Source organism: Hyla sarda, chromosome 1, assembly GCF_029499605.1.
Source record: "Hyla sarda isolate aHylSar1 chromosome 1, aHylSar1.hap1, whole genome shotgun sequence".
NCBI classification, from domain to species: domain Eukaryota; kingdom Metazoa; phylum Chordata; class Amphibia; order Anura; family Hylidae; genus Hyla; species Hyla sarda.
This window is the reverse complement of record NC_079189.1, coordinates 420398044-420414389: the sequence shown is the minus strand read 5'-3', so window position 1 is coordinate 420414389 and position 16346 is coordinate 420398044. Positions and strand designations below refer to the sequence as shown.

The following is a 16346-nucleotide window of genomic DNA, read 5'->3' as shown; positions in this document are numbered from 1 at the left end:
TAAATAGTATTTTTCTCTCTCTTCAACTTCATCTTTAAGCACTCGGAATCACTTTCTTCCGTTTAACATATAAGTCCCATATTTATAGTTTTAAGATGTGATTTTGTCATTTAGCGAATGCCTTTGGGTTATGAGGCTGAATGAATATTGCAAGGTGTTATCGCAATGATAAGGCTAATATATCTAGATCTCAGTGAGTTAGAGTAATTGCTGATGTTCAGGTCACCTTTCTTATATGAAGCACAAATGTTAATATGTTCAAATGTCAATATCATTTTCTGCTTCATTTTTCCTTTGATGCTTTATTGATTTTGCAGTGTCTCACTTGGATTGCTTCTTCTGAATATAGCTTTGCAGTCCATTTTCACAGGTTTCCTATTTCCTATAAACTTTCATTTAAATTGCATACGTGATATGCAGATATCTCTCCTTCACTCTTTCTTATATAATTTTATTCTGGCTGAATCAATTCAGTGAAGTTTACAGTGTGTAAAATGACTGGTGCACAAGTCCTGTGGATTTTACCAGTGTTTGTTAGTTTGTAAGAGGGATCAAGCTTTTTAAAAAGGATTGTCTGTCACTTTCAATTAACAGTTTTGCATTTCTGAGACTACTCAAGAAATTATTTTGTATGTTCTGATTTTGTGAATGTAGGTTAGACAAGATGGTGCCTTGCAACACTAAACGGTGCCGCGATGTTGGATTGGGACTGATAATCATACGGGTAGAAACAGCTATGGGGCTGGGCCCTGGAGTACTTGCTGAAAGATACACATGGTGACTGTGCCATGATGATGAGTAGAAGGAGACTTGGCTAGTCATAAAAATAAGGTTTTTGGCCCCAGGTGAGTAGAAACTTAGAGATGTACTGGGAGATGACATTTTGTTGGGAAGAAGGCCTGCACTTGGGCATCAGAGTACTAGCTTAACTTTTGCAAGAGGAGGCTGAGAAGGTACTAGTGGAATGCAGACTGAGAAAAATGGCCTGTGTGGAACAGGATGGTCATCTGTGCAATAAGGGCAAGGCACTGGTGTCACAGCAGACAATGAGAGGATTTCCATTAGTATTCTGGGGCTAGGAAGGTACGAGCAATTGAAATGGATGCAGTACAATGTTCTGTGTTGTCCACCACTAGGGCAGTGTACATTTAGTGCATTGTTAGTCTGTAAGTAGCTTACTATGGGGAGTTTGTTGTGGCCTGTGGACTTAAGTCAGCCAGTGTTGGTAACCTGCAGTGGGTGAGCGATAGAGTCCTTTAACCTTGGGAATACTGTAGTTTGGTCGACTGTAGGGACCGAGGAAGAATCCCTAATCCTGCAACAGTAGGAACTGGTTGCCCTGCAGGCCTATGCAGCTGCTTGAAAGATTTGGCCTGTAGTGTGGATTGGATTGTGGGGCCTGAGTAATAGGCCAAATTGAATCCTGGAAGCAGTAGGCTGAGCCCAATAGACAGTGGAAGGTGTAGTAAGGTGGATCCCTGAGAAAGGTGTCTGAATACATAAGATCTCCAAGCTGTTTTGGCAGAAGAATTGAAGGTAGGCCTAAGCTAGGAGAAAGAAGAATAGTGGGCAATAAATTGGCAAAAACTATGTCTAGGTCAGAGTCCCTTAGAGCAGGGTCTGATAATCAAAAATACTTGATAGATAGGAATAAAAAATAGAATCAGGTGTGATCCTGTGTAAAGCAGCACGAGCTGAGAGGGGCTCCTCTGAAGAGAACAGGAACCTGAGACTATTTTGAACAGTTTGAAATGAAATTTTGCTCTGTTTTTCCATTTTTAACATAATTTCTAAATTACTGTCCTCCTACAGGTTAAAAGGACTAGCTAAAGCATCAGGTCTGTTTCATACTGTGCATATGAAATCTACAATGAGACACAGAACAAGCAAAACAATAGTGTAGAAATTAATTCCTTCAATTCATGCCATACACAAAGCAGAGGTAAGCAGCTCTCTGTGACAAGTCTCAAGTCCCTATTGTTATTTTAATCAAATCAGGACGTGGTGATGATTCTGTAGTCATGTATACATTGTTATATTTTATAATAAATAGGCAGTGATAACAATAATGTATGTTAAGTGCTGGATTACTGCTGCAGATCACAATTTTGAACAATAGGGAAAGTGGATTTGTAATATAAAATTACAGTATATGTTGATTAATTTCATCTGAAGTCGTACACCGCAGTTTCACCAACCTCATTCAGATGCAAACAGGCTATTTTCTTACACTGCTGAGTGCTCCTGAAAGGAGGGTATCTGTTTGTGAATACTTTAAGATTTCTCATATTCAGTCTAAAGTTAAATTACATCTATCCAATGTTCTCATAAGCTTTATCCCCTGCAACACTCAAGCTGTAGATTATTTCTCCGAGAACAATTATCCTGCAGCTTTACTAATGTGAATAATTAATAAGTTTGGACTTTTCGTCTTGGGTATAATTACTTTTAATGAATGGAAAACAAATACAGTGTCTACTGATGACTCTGCCTGAAGGAGAGACCCTGGCATCCAAAAAGTTTAGTTCCCCACAAATCACCTGTTTACCATGAATAATGTACATTAAATCATGGTGTAAATACCATGTTTAGACATATTACTGTGTACAAATGCTGTAGTGATGCATATTCATTTTAACATAAAATAACCAGGTCACAATGGCAAAGGTAGTTGGGCCCACTGTCCTATGCTTGTTGTGTGCTGTTCGTTCTTTATGAAGAAGGAATAATGACATGATGACAGTCTGCTGAAAGGTAGACCGAATGTCTGGGATGTATTTCACAGCCCACAATTCACTTATTCAATATCTGTTTTTGTCACTGTGCCACTATTTGCGTTGTTTTGGATTGATCAGGAGGCAGAGCCTTTCTGGGTGTCCCTGTTGGTCTAGGGAAGGTGTGTGTGGCCATTAGAATCCTCACCGCCCTCACCTTGTTAGCTCTCTGGTTGACACTGGGCTAAGACCTAGGTGGATGCTAGGAGCATTTGTGGTCCTTCCTGAGCTTCGGTGCTGGGGGATTTTTAACCTGAAAGCTCACAGGTGCCTTTTGGCCCAGAGGCAAAGGATATGGTTTGTTGAGGGGCCTCTCTCCTTTAGGAGAAGGACTATGCGATAGGCCGTAAAAAGCTACTTATTAACAAAGAGACTCACACACTAAAGCAGTGTTTACCAACTAGTGTAGAACTCAGTATTGCCTGAAACCTGGGTTTGACTGCTAAATCCAACACAACAATTCTGATCACATTTAATACAACTGAACATAGCAATCTTATTAACAAAAGCTTTTTCTTTAGCTGGTAATAATCAAACATAAGGCAAAAAAATTTTTTTTAAATGTGCCATGTAATGAACCTGAAAACTAAAATTTGTTCTCGTTTCTAAAATCAAGTGCAGCATCCATTCTGGTGGTGGTCTGGTAAGACAAAATGGAGAGTCACGTGGAGGGACTTGATCTGGGTGTACAGGGGTTGGCCCAACAGCTACCCCGAGGTAACCTGGACCTCCCCATCTGGCCATAAGGTTTCAAGTAGGGTAGAAGCCAAGGTGCAGAAGTGCCCTGGAAGTTGTGACCCCAAGGTGCCGTAATTCTGTGTAGGTGGAATCCCACTGAGTGAAAGTGAAATTTCCCTTTTGCGTGGCTATCTGGTCCCTCACCTCCCTGCAACCTTAAGTCGCTGCTTCTTCAGGGATGCCACCTTGTGGCTGGCTCTTGGGCTAGAACTTGGGTTGATGCCCAGGTGGAAGCCAGGAGCATTTTTTGTTCTCCCTGATCTTCAACAAAGGGGGGGGGGGGAGTGCAGGAGCCTTTTGGCGCAGAGAAGAGAAGGTTTGTGGTGGCCTTATGAAGAAGAGCTTGTGATAGACTGCATCCTTTTGTTTTTTTGTGCAACATGTTTGCACTTGGATGATAGATGCACTGCCTTGGCATCTTAAAAATAAACAGAGACTCATGCACTAGAGCAGTGTTTATCAACCAGTGTAGAAGAGTGTTGCTTGAAACATAGGTTTGAATGCTCTATCCAAGGCTACAATTTTGATCACATTCAGTACAACTAAACATAGTAGTCCTAATAACAAAAAGCTTTTTCTTTTAACTGGTAATAACCAACCATAAAGTAAAAAAAAAAAAAAAAAAAAATTATATTGAATGTGCCATATCATTAACCTGAAAACCAAAATTTGTTTCTGTAAGTAATGTTAAACAGTGGGACACATGGGACATAGAGTGAAATAGAAATGAACAGTTCTCTTTTTGCTGATTAACATGATACAATAACTGTACTTTGGACCTTAAGTATCAAAATAGTAGCCTTGCTACTGCCCACATTTCATTTTTCGATGGCAATAAGTGAAGTAAAATTTTAAAAGAAACACTTAACCAGCTTTACTGGTTGCTTTGGTAACAAGACCACTCTTTCTCTGACACAGTTTTGATACACAAAATCCTTTGTGTTTGTAATAATTTCTTTCAAGATGGTAGATAGCTTTAGAAGTTAAAGGGGTACTACGAAGGAAAACATATATATTTTTTAAATCAACTGGTGCCAGAAAGTTAAACAGATTTGTAAAATACTTCTATTAAAAAATCTTAACCCTTCCAGTACTTTTAAGCAGCTAGATGCTACAGAGGAAATTAATTTATTTTTCAATTTCTTTTTTGTCTTTTTCACAGTGCTCTCTGCTGACACCTGATGCCCGTATCGGGAATTGTCCAGAGCAGCATAGGTTTGCTATAGGAATTTTCTCCAGCTCTGGACAGTTCCTGATACGGGCATCAGGTGTCAGCAGAGAGCACTGTGGACAAGACAAAAAAGCAATAAAAAAAAAAGAATTCTTCTGTAGCATACAGCTGCTAAAAATTACTGGAAGGGTAAAGATTTTTTTTATAGAAGCCATTTACAAATCAGTTTAACTTTCTGGCACCAGTTGATTTAAAAAAAAAAAATGTTTTCCACCGGAGTACCCCTTTAATACAAAATACTTTTTTCACAGTAAAAATCACTGTGGCAATAGCAATACAATGGTACATGACGATGGCGGCAGTGATGATGGTGGCAGTAGAACAAACTCATCTGACGGAATAAAGGCTTAACTAGAACAAGATTTGTGTGCATGAACTCCATAAACACAAGAACTTGTCAGTTTATTCAGAGCTTTTGTTTGCACGCATTGAACTGGCAAGATAATAGAATTGAGACTATAAGTTTTGTGCCTTACCTTTACATGCACCTGCTGCTCCGAGGTGATAGATACCAGCTAGAACATGCCAAATGGCTTTTTGTTCATTCACCGTGAATCCCAAAACCTCCATAGCAGATTGGAGCTGTTCAAATCCTGCAGATGCCTTCTGCTTCTCCTCTGGCTATGAAAGATAATAGAAGGCCATTACCTCAAATTATAAAGTAAACTAAATCTCAATGTATGAATGAATATTACACCTATGGAATATAAACAAGGCAGAGATCACACTAGAATTAATAGAGCAATTATATTGTATATAATGACCCTGCTATCAAATGGATTCCAATGAATTCGGATAGATTCCAATATCTTATAATGGAGTTCATCAGACTACCATTGGGCGACCTTATTATACATTTACATAGGACTACAGAAAAACCTACTCAGTTATCATGGTGCATAACCATCTCTATATTGTTTATTGGAACAAAATTGCAAAACTTATATCTTTCAGTTTTAGTCAAGAAATTATGCAACTCTTACTTAGGTGTATAGATATACCCTTACTGTTATAATATTATAACAAAATACTTGTCATGAAGTACTTCAGACAGGAAAAGTCTATTACCCTTATTTTATGTGGTTTCATTGATTCTGAAAGATTCATCAGGGATATGCTAGTCATGTGTAAGCACGCGTGTATATTTATGAACATCAAAACTAAACAACAAATACAAACTGATGAGCAAAAAAGCTAAAATTCCAAGATTACCTTCATAACATTAAAGGGGTACTCCGCCCCTAGACATCTTATCCCCTATCCAAAGGATAGGGGATAAGATGTCAGATCGTGGTGGTCCCACCTCTGGGGACCCCCGGGATCTCGGCTGCAGGACCCACCTGTTGCGGCTTCCGGAAACGCTGGAGGCTTCGGCTCCCGACCACGGTGACGTGAGATCGTGACATCACGACTTCGCCCCCATGTGACTTCACGCCCCGCCCCTCAATGCAAGTCTATGGGAGCAGGCATGACAGCTGTCACGCCCCCTCCCATAGACTTGCATTGAAGGGGCGGGGCATGATGTCACACGGAGGCAGAGTCGTGACGTCACAATCTTACGTCACCGTGGTCGTGAGGCATTAGGATGAGAGCCTCCAGTGCTGCCGGAAGCCACAACAGGTGGGTTCTGCAGCCAAAATCCCGGGGGTCCCCAGCAGTGGGACCCCCGCGATCTGACATCTTATCCCCTATCCTTTCGATAGGGGATAAGATGTCTAGGGGCAGAGTACCCCTTTAAGTGTACGATTATCTGTTATACGATGAGATAAAATATAAAGTCTATTACCCTTATTTTATGTGGTTTGATTGATTCCGAAAGATTCATCAGGGATATGCTAGTCATGTGTAAGCACGCGTGTATATTTAAGAACATCAAAACTAAACAACAAAGACAAACCAATGAGTATTAAGTTTACATTTATCTATTATACGATGAGATAAAATATAAAGTCTATTATTTTGTTCTTAGGAGAATGCTATTTAGTATCCCACAGGGTCAGTTTATTTAGTGTTTAAGGATTCCATAAAATATAGTGTGTTCACTTCTCCGGTCCATAAACCCCATCTCTCTCTGTTGCATGTAGCATTGTAAACTAGGATGCTGTGTTTACGGCTCTGCCAAATTTGGTTTATGCTCAACATTTTTGTGTCCGACAAATTATGAAGTAAATAATGATTGCATGAGCACCTTCTACTCAATACGGCGTCACCTGTGCTTTATTAAAGGAAAAACCATTTATTATTTAATGGCCTTTTACTGCACAGCAGAACTACAATTACAAGGTAAGGTTAAACACATAAAAATGCCCTACATGTAGCTGACTCTCTCTAGTGAAAGAAGTAGCAACACAGAGTTAGCAAAGAAACATAGAAAAATAACCAGCACAACTAACTTATACACTGGGGCACGCTGCTGGGGCAAATACAAAGTGTTTAAAAACAAGGTTGCAGCAGCCCCCTTGGTCAAAAAATGGATCAAAATGTGTCCACTATCGACCGTGCGGAGGTGGCCTTACTTCGGATGGGACACTAACACACTCACTCTACTCACCTCTGCTGGGCATATATGCCCAGCAGAGGTGAGTAGAGTGAATGTGTTAGGGTCCCATCCGAAGTAAAGCTGAATTTTATTATTTCAGTCATTTCAGGTTTTTTATTTTTTATTTTTTTTTAACTGTTGTTTTGTTTAGCTGTAAAACCGTGTGTGTGAACATAGCCTTTAAAGGAAATAGCAAAAAAAATGGTGAGATGCATGTTTCAATCACTGTGATCAGTACTATAAAAATGGGATTACTCCATTGTCTGAAATAAAGTTATCTTCTAACAACTGCATATTTATGACTGGGGTACTGCAGTGTGTTTCCTTTTAGAGTCAGCTGCGCCATGGGAACCTACAATTGTTGCTTACCTGGATCTGCCCATAGGCTCAATAAGGCTGGGTTCACATATATCAGCTTGCTGCATTCCCCTGTCCGGTGCCAGAAACAATGGATGCCAGGTGCCATACAACTGATGACAACTGATGCACATTGTCATCAGTTGCGGCATCAGTCGCCTCGAGATTTAGGTTGAGTTCATCTATGCCGGATCTTGAAAGGAAGAAGGAAGTCCAGCATATGAAACTCCAACTTGAACTTTATTTGGCAATAAAAGCAGGTACAAAATGGTCACACACCATCAGATAGACATCTGGACGCGTTTCGGGTGGGTATATCACCCTCTATCACAGATCATCTGTGATAAAGGGTGGTATACCAACCTGAAACACGTCCAGATGTCTATCTGATGGTGTGTGACCATTTTGGACCTGCTTTTATTGCCAAATAAAGTTCAAGTTGGAGTTTCATATGATGGACTTCCTTTTTCCTTTCAAGATTGATTGCGCACCTGGGTCAGTGCGAGTCCGAGGACAGAATTTGTGAGTAAGTGGAGCTGGTCTCAACCTTGCTTGCATAAACGGACTGCATCTATGCCGAGTGCCAGACATATATGAACCCAGCCTTATAAAGAGTCCCAGGGCCATGAATGATTATTGATGGTGAAATCACTAAGTATTCCTTTTCTTTACCTACATTATTAACATTGGGTTTATAGAAATTGCTTAGTGTGCAGAAGCCATAGCAGATAACAGGACTTGTTTAGATCAGTTCAGAGAAGAAAATTTCATTAGCTATACATAATATATTTGTGTTGTTAATGAGATTTTCTTAGGTCATTTTTCGTTTTATTTCATCAACTGATTGCTAATTGAATTTTGGTTGCAATTTTTCTACTTCAATAGAGCATGCGAACAGACTAGGGCAGAAATGAAAAGTTTTAAGGCATAAATAAAGAGAATGATGCCTGCTGTTTTCTACGGCTGAATGGAAAATATGAACAATTAGAATATTTTTGCCTTTTTCTTCCTCCCTTAACCCCTTAACGACCATGGACGTAAATGTACGTCCTGGTTTGGCGGGACTCCCCACACCAGGACTTACATTTACGTCCTGTGTATGACCGCGAGCATCGGAACGGTGCGTGCGTCATACACGGCAGGTTCCGGCTGCTAGCAGCAGCTGGGGACCCGACGATAATGTCCGACATCCGCGATCGCACGGATGTCCGCCATTAACCCCTCAGATGCCGTTATCAATACAGATCACGGCATCTGCGGCAGTGCGGTACTTTGAATGGATGATCGGATCGCCCGCGGCACTGCCGCGGCTATACGATCATCCAGCATGGCGGCCGGAGGTCCCCTCACCTTGCTCTGGGCGTCTCCCGGGGTCTTCTGCTCTGGTCTGAGATCAAGCAGACCAGAGCAGAAGATCACCGATAATACTGATCAGTGCTATGTCCTATACATAGCACTGAGCAGTATTAGCAATCAAAGGATTGCTATAGATAGTCCCCTATGGGGACATAAAAAGTGTTAAAAAAAAAAGTTGAAAAATGTAAAAATTAAAAAAAGTGAAAAATCCCCTCCCCCAATAAAAATGAAAATTGTCAGTTTTTCCCATTTTACCCCCAAAAAGCGCAATTTTTTTTTTTTATAAACATATTTGGTATCGCTGCATGTGTAAATGTCCGTACTATCAAAATATAATGCTAATTATCCTGTATGGTGAATGGCGGAAACTTAAAAAAAAAAAAAAGTCAAAAAATGCAGCTTTTTTTGTCACATTTTATGAAAAAAAATTTAATAAAAAATGATCTAAAAGTTTTATATATGCAAATGTGGTATCAATAAAAAGTAAAGATGATGGTGCAAAAAATGAGCCCTCATGCTGCCCTATATATGGAAAAATTTGAAAGTTAAAGGTGGTCAAAATAGGGTGATTTTAGATTACTGATTTTGTACAAAAAGTTTTAGATTTCTTTTAAGCGGTACAAAAATATAAAAGTACCATATTTATCGGCATATAACACAAATTTTTTATGCTAAAATTTTTAGCCTAAAGTCTATCTGCGTGTTATACGCCGATAGACTGTTTGTGACCCCGCAAAAGCCACTGCAGTTCAATGATTTAAAGCGGGCGCTTTAAATCATTGAACTGCAGCAGCTTCTGCCTGGCCAGAGTCCCACTGCCACTGCCCGATTCCCTCCTCGTCCCCGGTTTCATAGTTATATGTCCCGCCGCTGCCACTGCCCAATTCCCTCCCCGTCCCCGGTTTTATAGTTAAATATCCTGCCGCCGCCACCGCCCAATTCCCTCCCTGTCCCAGGTTTTATAGTTAAATATCCCGTTGCCGCCACTGCCCAATTCCCTCCCCGTCCCCGGTTTTATAGTTACATGTGCCTTGGGGACTGCGGTCCTTCATGCTCCGGCGGCCTCCTGATCTGTCACTGTGCGCTGCGTAATGACGAGTGACGTCCTCAACAGGATGTCACTCGTCAGTCAGTGCGCGGCGCACAGTGACAGCTCAGGAGGCCGCCGGAGCATGAAGGACCGCAGTCCCCAGGGCACATGTAACTATAAAACCAGGGAAGGGGAGGGAATTGGGCAGTGGCGGCGACGGGATATTTAACTATAAAACCGAGGACGGGGAGGGAACAGAGCAGCGGCACTCTGGCCCCACAGAAGCCACTGCACGTCAATGATTTAAAGCGCTTGCTTTAAATAATTGAACTGCAGAAGCTGCCAGAAACTGTTTATCGAGGTACACCTGCACAACGCACACTCATTTTTCCAAGGATATTTTGGTAAAAAAACTATTTTACCAAAATCTCCTTGGAAAAATGAGGGTGCGTGTTATAGGCCGGTGCGTGGTATACCCCGATAATTATACCCCGGTGCGTGGTATACCCCGGTTAAAATGGGCTTGGTCCTTAAGGGGTTAAAAAGCAAATGTTGCTTTAAATACAAAACAATAATAGAGAAACCTAGCAATTGATTCAATGACTCTTTGATTCTTAGTAGAGATGAGCGAACTTACAGTAAATTTGATTCATCACAAACTTCTCGGCTCGGCAGTTGATGACTTATCCTGCGTAAATTAGTTCAGCCCTCCTAGGACTGTATCCACCTTTTCCAGCCCACCGGAGCACCTGAAAGCTGAACTAATTTATGCAGGAAAAGTCATCGACTGCCGAGCCGAGAAGTTCGTGACGAATCGAATTTACTGTAAGTTTGCTCATCTCTACTTAAAGGGGTTATCTAGGAATAGAAAAACATAGCTAATTTCTTTAAAAAAACAAAAAAAATGCTCCCCATCTGTCTCCAGGTTAAGTGCGGTTCTACAGCTCAGTTCCATTGAAATAAATGGAACCAAGTTGTAATACCACACGCAACCTGGAGACAGACAGAGGGAGCGGTTTTTGAAAGAATTCTATTCCGTTTTTCTATTAACCTCTTTAAGGAATCCTTACAGACCTACAGTGTAAGTCAATCTCACTTTTACCATACAGTAATATATCCCAACCTTCCAGCCTTGATGTGCTATTTCTATTCATGCATATACCTATTGTGTATTTTTGCAATCCAAGGACAACAATGATGACCACTAACCAAGTTAACTTTCTTCTAGTGAAACTTCAAGACAAATGTAATTACCCCCTCACAAATAAATTTGCCTTTTTTAAGATTAAAAGTAGCCTTAGGGTATGTTCAAACTACAGAATTCCTATGAAATTTCCGCAAGAGTATGAACCTTTGCATTGGTGTGAATGGGTCTTCCACGGAACTGTTCACACTGCAGAATTTCAGCGGCAGAGAATTCCACAGCTGAAATTGATCCGCCAAAAGAATGAACATGTTAATTATTTTGGTGGAATTAAAGGGGTACTCCGCCCCTAGTATCTTATCCCCTATCCAAAGGATAGGGGATAAGATTTCAGATCGCCAGGGTCCTGCTGCCATCCCGCCCCCTCCCATAGACTTGCATTAAGGGGGTGGTCCATGACGTCATGAGGAGGCGGAGCTGTGACGTAACGATGCTCTGGCCCCTGTATTGCCCGTCATTACGCACAAAGCAAGTGTGCTCTGTGCAGTAATGATAGCGGAGTGCCGCAGCGGAAATCCCGGGGGTCTCCAGCAGTGGGACCCCGGCGATCTGACATCTTATCCCTTATCCTTTGGATAGGGGATAAGATGTCTAGAGGAGGAGTACCCCTTTAAGCGCGCACTGCATTGCCATCAATGATGGCAGCACATGGCCACATGGTCCTACCACCAAAGGATTAAGATTCAACTGCCAAATGGAATATCTGCTTGCTGAATTCCGCATGCAGAGATTCTGTAGTGTGAACATAACCTTAGATTAAAAGTTACACATTACATATGGAATGGTAAGTTCAGTTGGGGAACTTATAGTTTCATGTAGGGTACGAAATCAAAAATGGCAATGTGTTCTTCATCAGTCTAACCCGGAGATGGTTTTTGATTTGCAGTCACATATAGACACATAGAATTCAATATTTAGTAGTTGTTAAAGTCAAACATTTCAAAGAACAAAAAGTATTTTTAGTTAGGCTTCATTCTGAGTCTGGTACTCTACATTTATTAAAATTACCATTACTTTTCCAGTGGATATGTCATATTCCGGACCTTTAACTAGAACGTGGTACCGTTTCCATTAGACCTCAAAGACAACTGATATTCATATTTTCTTAAGTCAGTGAAAGCAGAAACCTACTACTCAAGGTGCCAAAGCATCTCTGTTATACTTTTGATGTCTTTAAACTGCCTTTCCAGCATCATATGAGTATTATTACACCATATCTATGTATATAGCACCAGACATTTATCCACCAAATCTGTTTGCTCTCTATCACATGGTCACATATACTTTCTGATAGTTTGTTTTCTATGCTACATTTTATTCTAGTTTAGTGTACATGCCTTTAGTTCCAACATCTGTTCCTCTTTGGTTATATATCGCTTTGTAACTGAATGAATGAAAAGTTCAAATGACAATTCTAAAACTAGACATAATAGCCTCATTTCTAGGACTTCAGTCCCCTTTTCTAAAGCCATGCTGACTTCTCTGTGCCTTTGCCTTTTCTTTAAGCAAGGCCATCCTGTTTGGTCCCATTCTTTTTCTGTTGGTAATAAACTGTGCAGAACTCCTTCCCAAAAATGCATTGTCAGCAAATTCATGCGGGGGGGGGGGGGCGTTAGTGACCAATGGGTCATGGAAAGCAAGGTGAAATAAACACCAGACCTTCCTGTCCTGGTAGACAAAATCAGACACTATGATAAGAGATCCCCTTTAATGTTGTTGTCACTTGCATCTAAAGAACATTTCTAGACTCCGCTTTATTTTTTCTAAACTAAAACTCTCATTGTTGCTCCCGATTGTTCTTGCCTTGACTATTGTTACTCTTTACTGATAGGCCTTCCCTTCTGTAAATCTATCCTTAATGCAGCAGCCAGACTCATATTTCTCTCTAGCCATTAGGGTGCATGCACACCAAGTTTTCACTGTACGGGTGCCAGATCCGGCTGGGGAGGGGAAATCGTGCGCTCCCGTACCCCAGCCAGACCAGCGCTGAAATCCATTGACTTTAATGAGCCGACCGGAGTCACCATTTTACTCCGGTCGGATAATTTTTGACCCGTATCCGTGTTTTTTTTTTAATGGACTTATAAATGTAGTATACTACTACGTGACGTCGAGGCTACGCCCCTCAATGCAAGTCTATGGGAGGGGGCGTGATGGCCGTAGGGGCCCCCTCTCATAGACTTGCATTGTGGGGGCTTGGCCATGAGGTCACAAGTGGGGCATGACCGTGACATCACGAGCCTCCGGTGCTGCACCTGATGCTCTAAACAAATGCCGGGTACAGCAGGGAGATCGCGGCGGTCCCCAGCGGTGGGATCCCCGTGATCAAACTTCTTATTCTCTATCCTTTGGATAGGGGATAAGATATCTAGGGGTGGAGTACCCCTTTAAACACTAAAATTGGCAGGTGACTTGTTTATAAAACATGGCTGAATCATTGAATATACAGTGCACTTGCAACAAAAGGAGTTCTACTAGTGAGCCAGCACTCCTTTTGTTGGTTATTCCACAGTTATAGCTACTAATGATGGAATGAAAGTAATAACACACAAATATATATTTATATTTTTATTTAATTTTTTTAAACAAAGAATAGTTTTTGTGGTGTAAATGTCACAATCTGTTTAAAAACGGATATCCAGTCAGGATTGCTGTAATGGTCTCGACCTGCAGAATACAGTTGACATGTCATTCACCCTATAGTGAACATGAAAATGCTTTTATTCCTACCTTCTCAAAGAAAATGGGATAAAAAGTGACCAAATTGTCACATGTACCCCATTTTGCACCCCAAGGCCGAGTACTTTGAGGGGTGCAGTTTTTTTTACATGGGGTGATATATGGGGCTTTCCAGCTTCCAGGTCCCTCATATTGACTTGATAATTGAACTGGTCCCTAAAAGTTCAGATTTTTAAAATTTTCCTCTAAAGTCCTAAAAAGTAAACTGACATTTACCAAATGATGCCAACATAAAAGACACATATTGTAAATGAGAATAAATAACACATTTATGTGGCATGACTACCTTCTTTGCAAGCAGAGAATTAATTTAAATGTCTAAAATTTTTCACAAAATTTTGCAGCATTTCTGTGTAGGCAAGGACATGAAAGAATTGTGCTTACCACAATATATTGTGCAACATTGTGCATATATAATGTCAACATTGGGTCAGCAGCCACAAATCCACACAAACTTCATGCACGTCCGGTACTCATACAGTACAAAAGACATATGTTTATAATATCTGTATTTCTTTTAATGTATATGCACATGCCTGAGGAAGGGTCCTTTATGGACTAGAATCACATTGCACAGTGAATATAATTTTATTGTTTTAAAAATAAAAAATTCTTTCATGTCTTTGTTTCAAATATTTGTTTCATGGCTGTCTAGAGAGCAGCAGAAAAGACGCTGGGTGTTCTCCTATGAGCAGTTACACAGGGCTGCCCTGTGTGTGCAGTGGGGTTTGTAGCTGGGCCCACACTTCAGTAATGTCGATGCGTTGGCCCTCCCACCAAACCTCCCTGCACACACAGGGCTGCCGTCAGGTAGCCTGTGTGTCTGCTCATAGGAGAATATGCAGCGTATTTCCTACAGCACAGCGGATTATCCACAGCATGAAATAAGCTGCGTATACAATGGCCCTGATTTACTAAGAGAGTTGTGTAGGTTTCTTTGTGGGTTTTAATTCCCTACAGATTTTTTTTTCCATGGCATTTTACAACTTCCTCTCTAGTATACAGCAGCTGATAAGTACTAGAATGATTAAGATTTTAAAATCATTTGCAAATCTTGCACCAATTGATTTGAAAACATATTTTTTCTACCCCTTTAACTCTACTGTGAAAGGCCTACACAGGTTGGTTCACTGTGGAGCAGATGTCTAATGACTTTCCTCACGGTTTGTGGCACAATAAACTTTTTTTGATGTGTTTAGCACTTAAGGCATTGTCCTTACTGAACAACTTCTTTATTTATAACATTATTTACAACTCAAAAGATGTAGTCTTTGTGTGGATTCAATGAACATGCATATATGATTTGGTACTAAAAACATTGAAATAGCAAGTTGTGCAGAAGAAGGATAACCCCCCCCCCCTCCCCCACTCACACACCTCCCCCACCCCTCCCTGAGACAAAGCTGTTTTTACTGACAGTCTTGCTGGTGTGTTATGATTCCAACAGGAAAGGTTAAGAAAAGAGCAATGAATGGCTTCTAGGACTGAAGCCAAGCACAAGCAGCAAAGGTGTTAGTGTAACCTCTATGAAAAGAGCAATTATTTGGTATCATGCCAAGGGAAAGAATTGGAATTCAGCATGTATCCCCAGGAGCCAGAGTCACCTGCACGGTGGATGTGATAAATAGATGCTGGGCATGGAGAAAGGTTCTTTGGTATAATTATAGGGGTTGTTTATTCCCTCTTTATTCATTTTCACAGATTACTGCAGGTGAGGGTTTTCAGTATGGAGTTTGGTGGTCATTGATGGATGCCAGGAATAACTAATAGTATAATTCCAATCCCAGTTTTAAATGAAAGCAGTATAAAATGCTATCCTCTATTTTATACTGAGGTAAAATAAAAAAATATCTTTTTTAATCAAAAGTCAACGAGATGACTGATTGCAAAATCTGCAAAAAGGATGATTTCCTAAAGTTCAAGACACTTAAAGTAATTGGAAGTTTAATACTTAGTCACCTCCATTCTTGTATGCTCAGCTCTTGTATCTTCTCTTCTTCAAGTGCTCAGTAATCTCCATAATATTGGTTGGCAAATGCAACCTCAATCACACCAGTAAATAGGAATTGTTTCCAATACATGGTTGAAGGTTTTTTTCCCCCTAACTATGGGGTTCTAACAGCCCACATAGGAAACTAATGTTAATCAATGTAGGAATGTATTCCCTATGCTGGGTTATGCATTTTACACCTAAGACAGGATAGCCAAGATCTTGTTTGCCTTCTCTTTTATGCCTTTACTATCCACATCTATAACTATAACTTGTTAAATTTGATGGATATGCTTCTTTTTCTTAAAAAAAAAATAATGCTCATGGAAAAAGGAGTTGATGAGGAACATTCCCTAGAGATGAGGATCTCTCTCTCTCTCTCTCTCTC

The 16346-nt window shown here is 40.6% G+C and overlaps 1 protein-coding gene across 1 annotated transcript in view; it reads right to left on the bottom strand.

The window, feature by feature from the left end:
• Positions 1-16346, bottom strand: part of MYO18B (myosin XVIIIB) — a 602318-nt gene that overhangs the window by 499507 nt on the left and 86465 nt on the right. The window contains exon 13 of the mRNA XM_056518071.1: positions 5220-5364. Coding sequence (XP_056374046.1) covers positions 5220-5364 — 145 coding nt within the window. The remainder of the gene's footprint in view (positions 1-5219; positions 5365-16346) is intronic.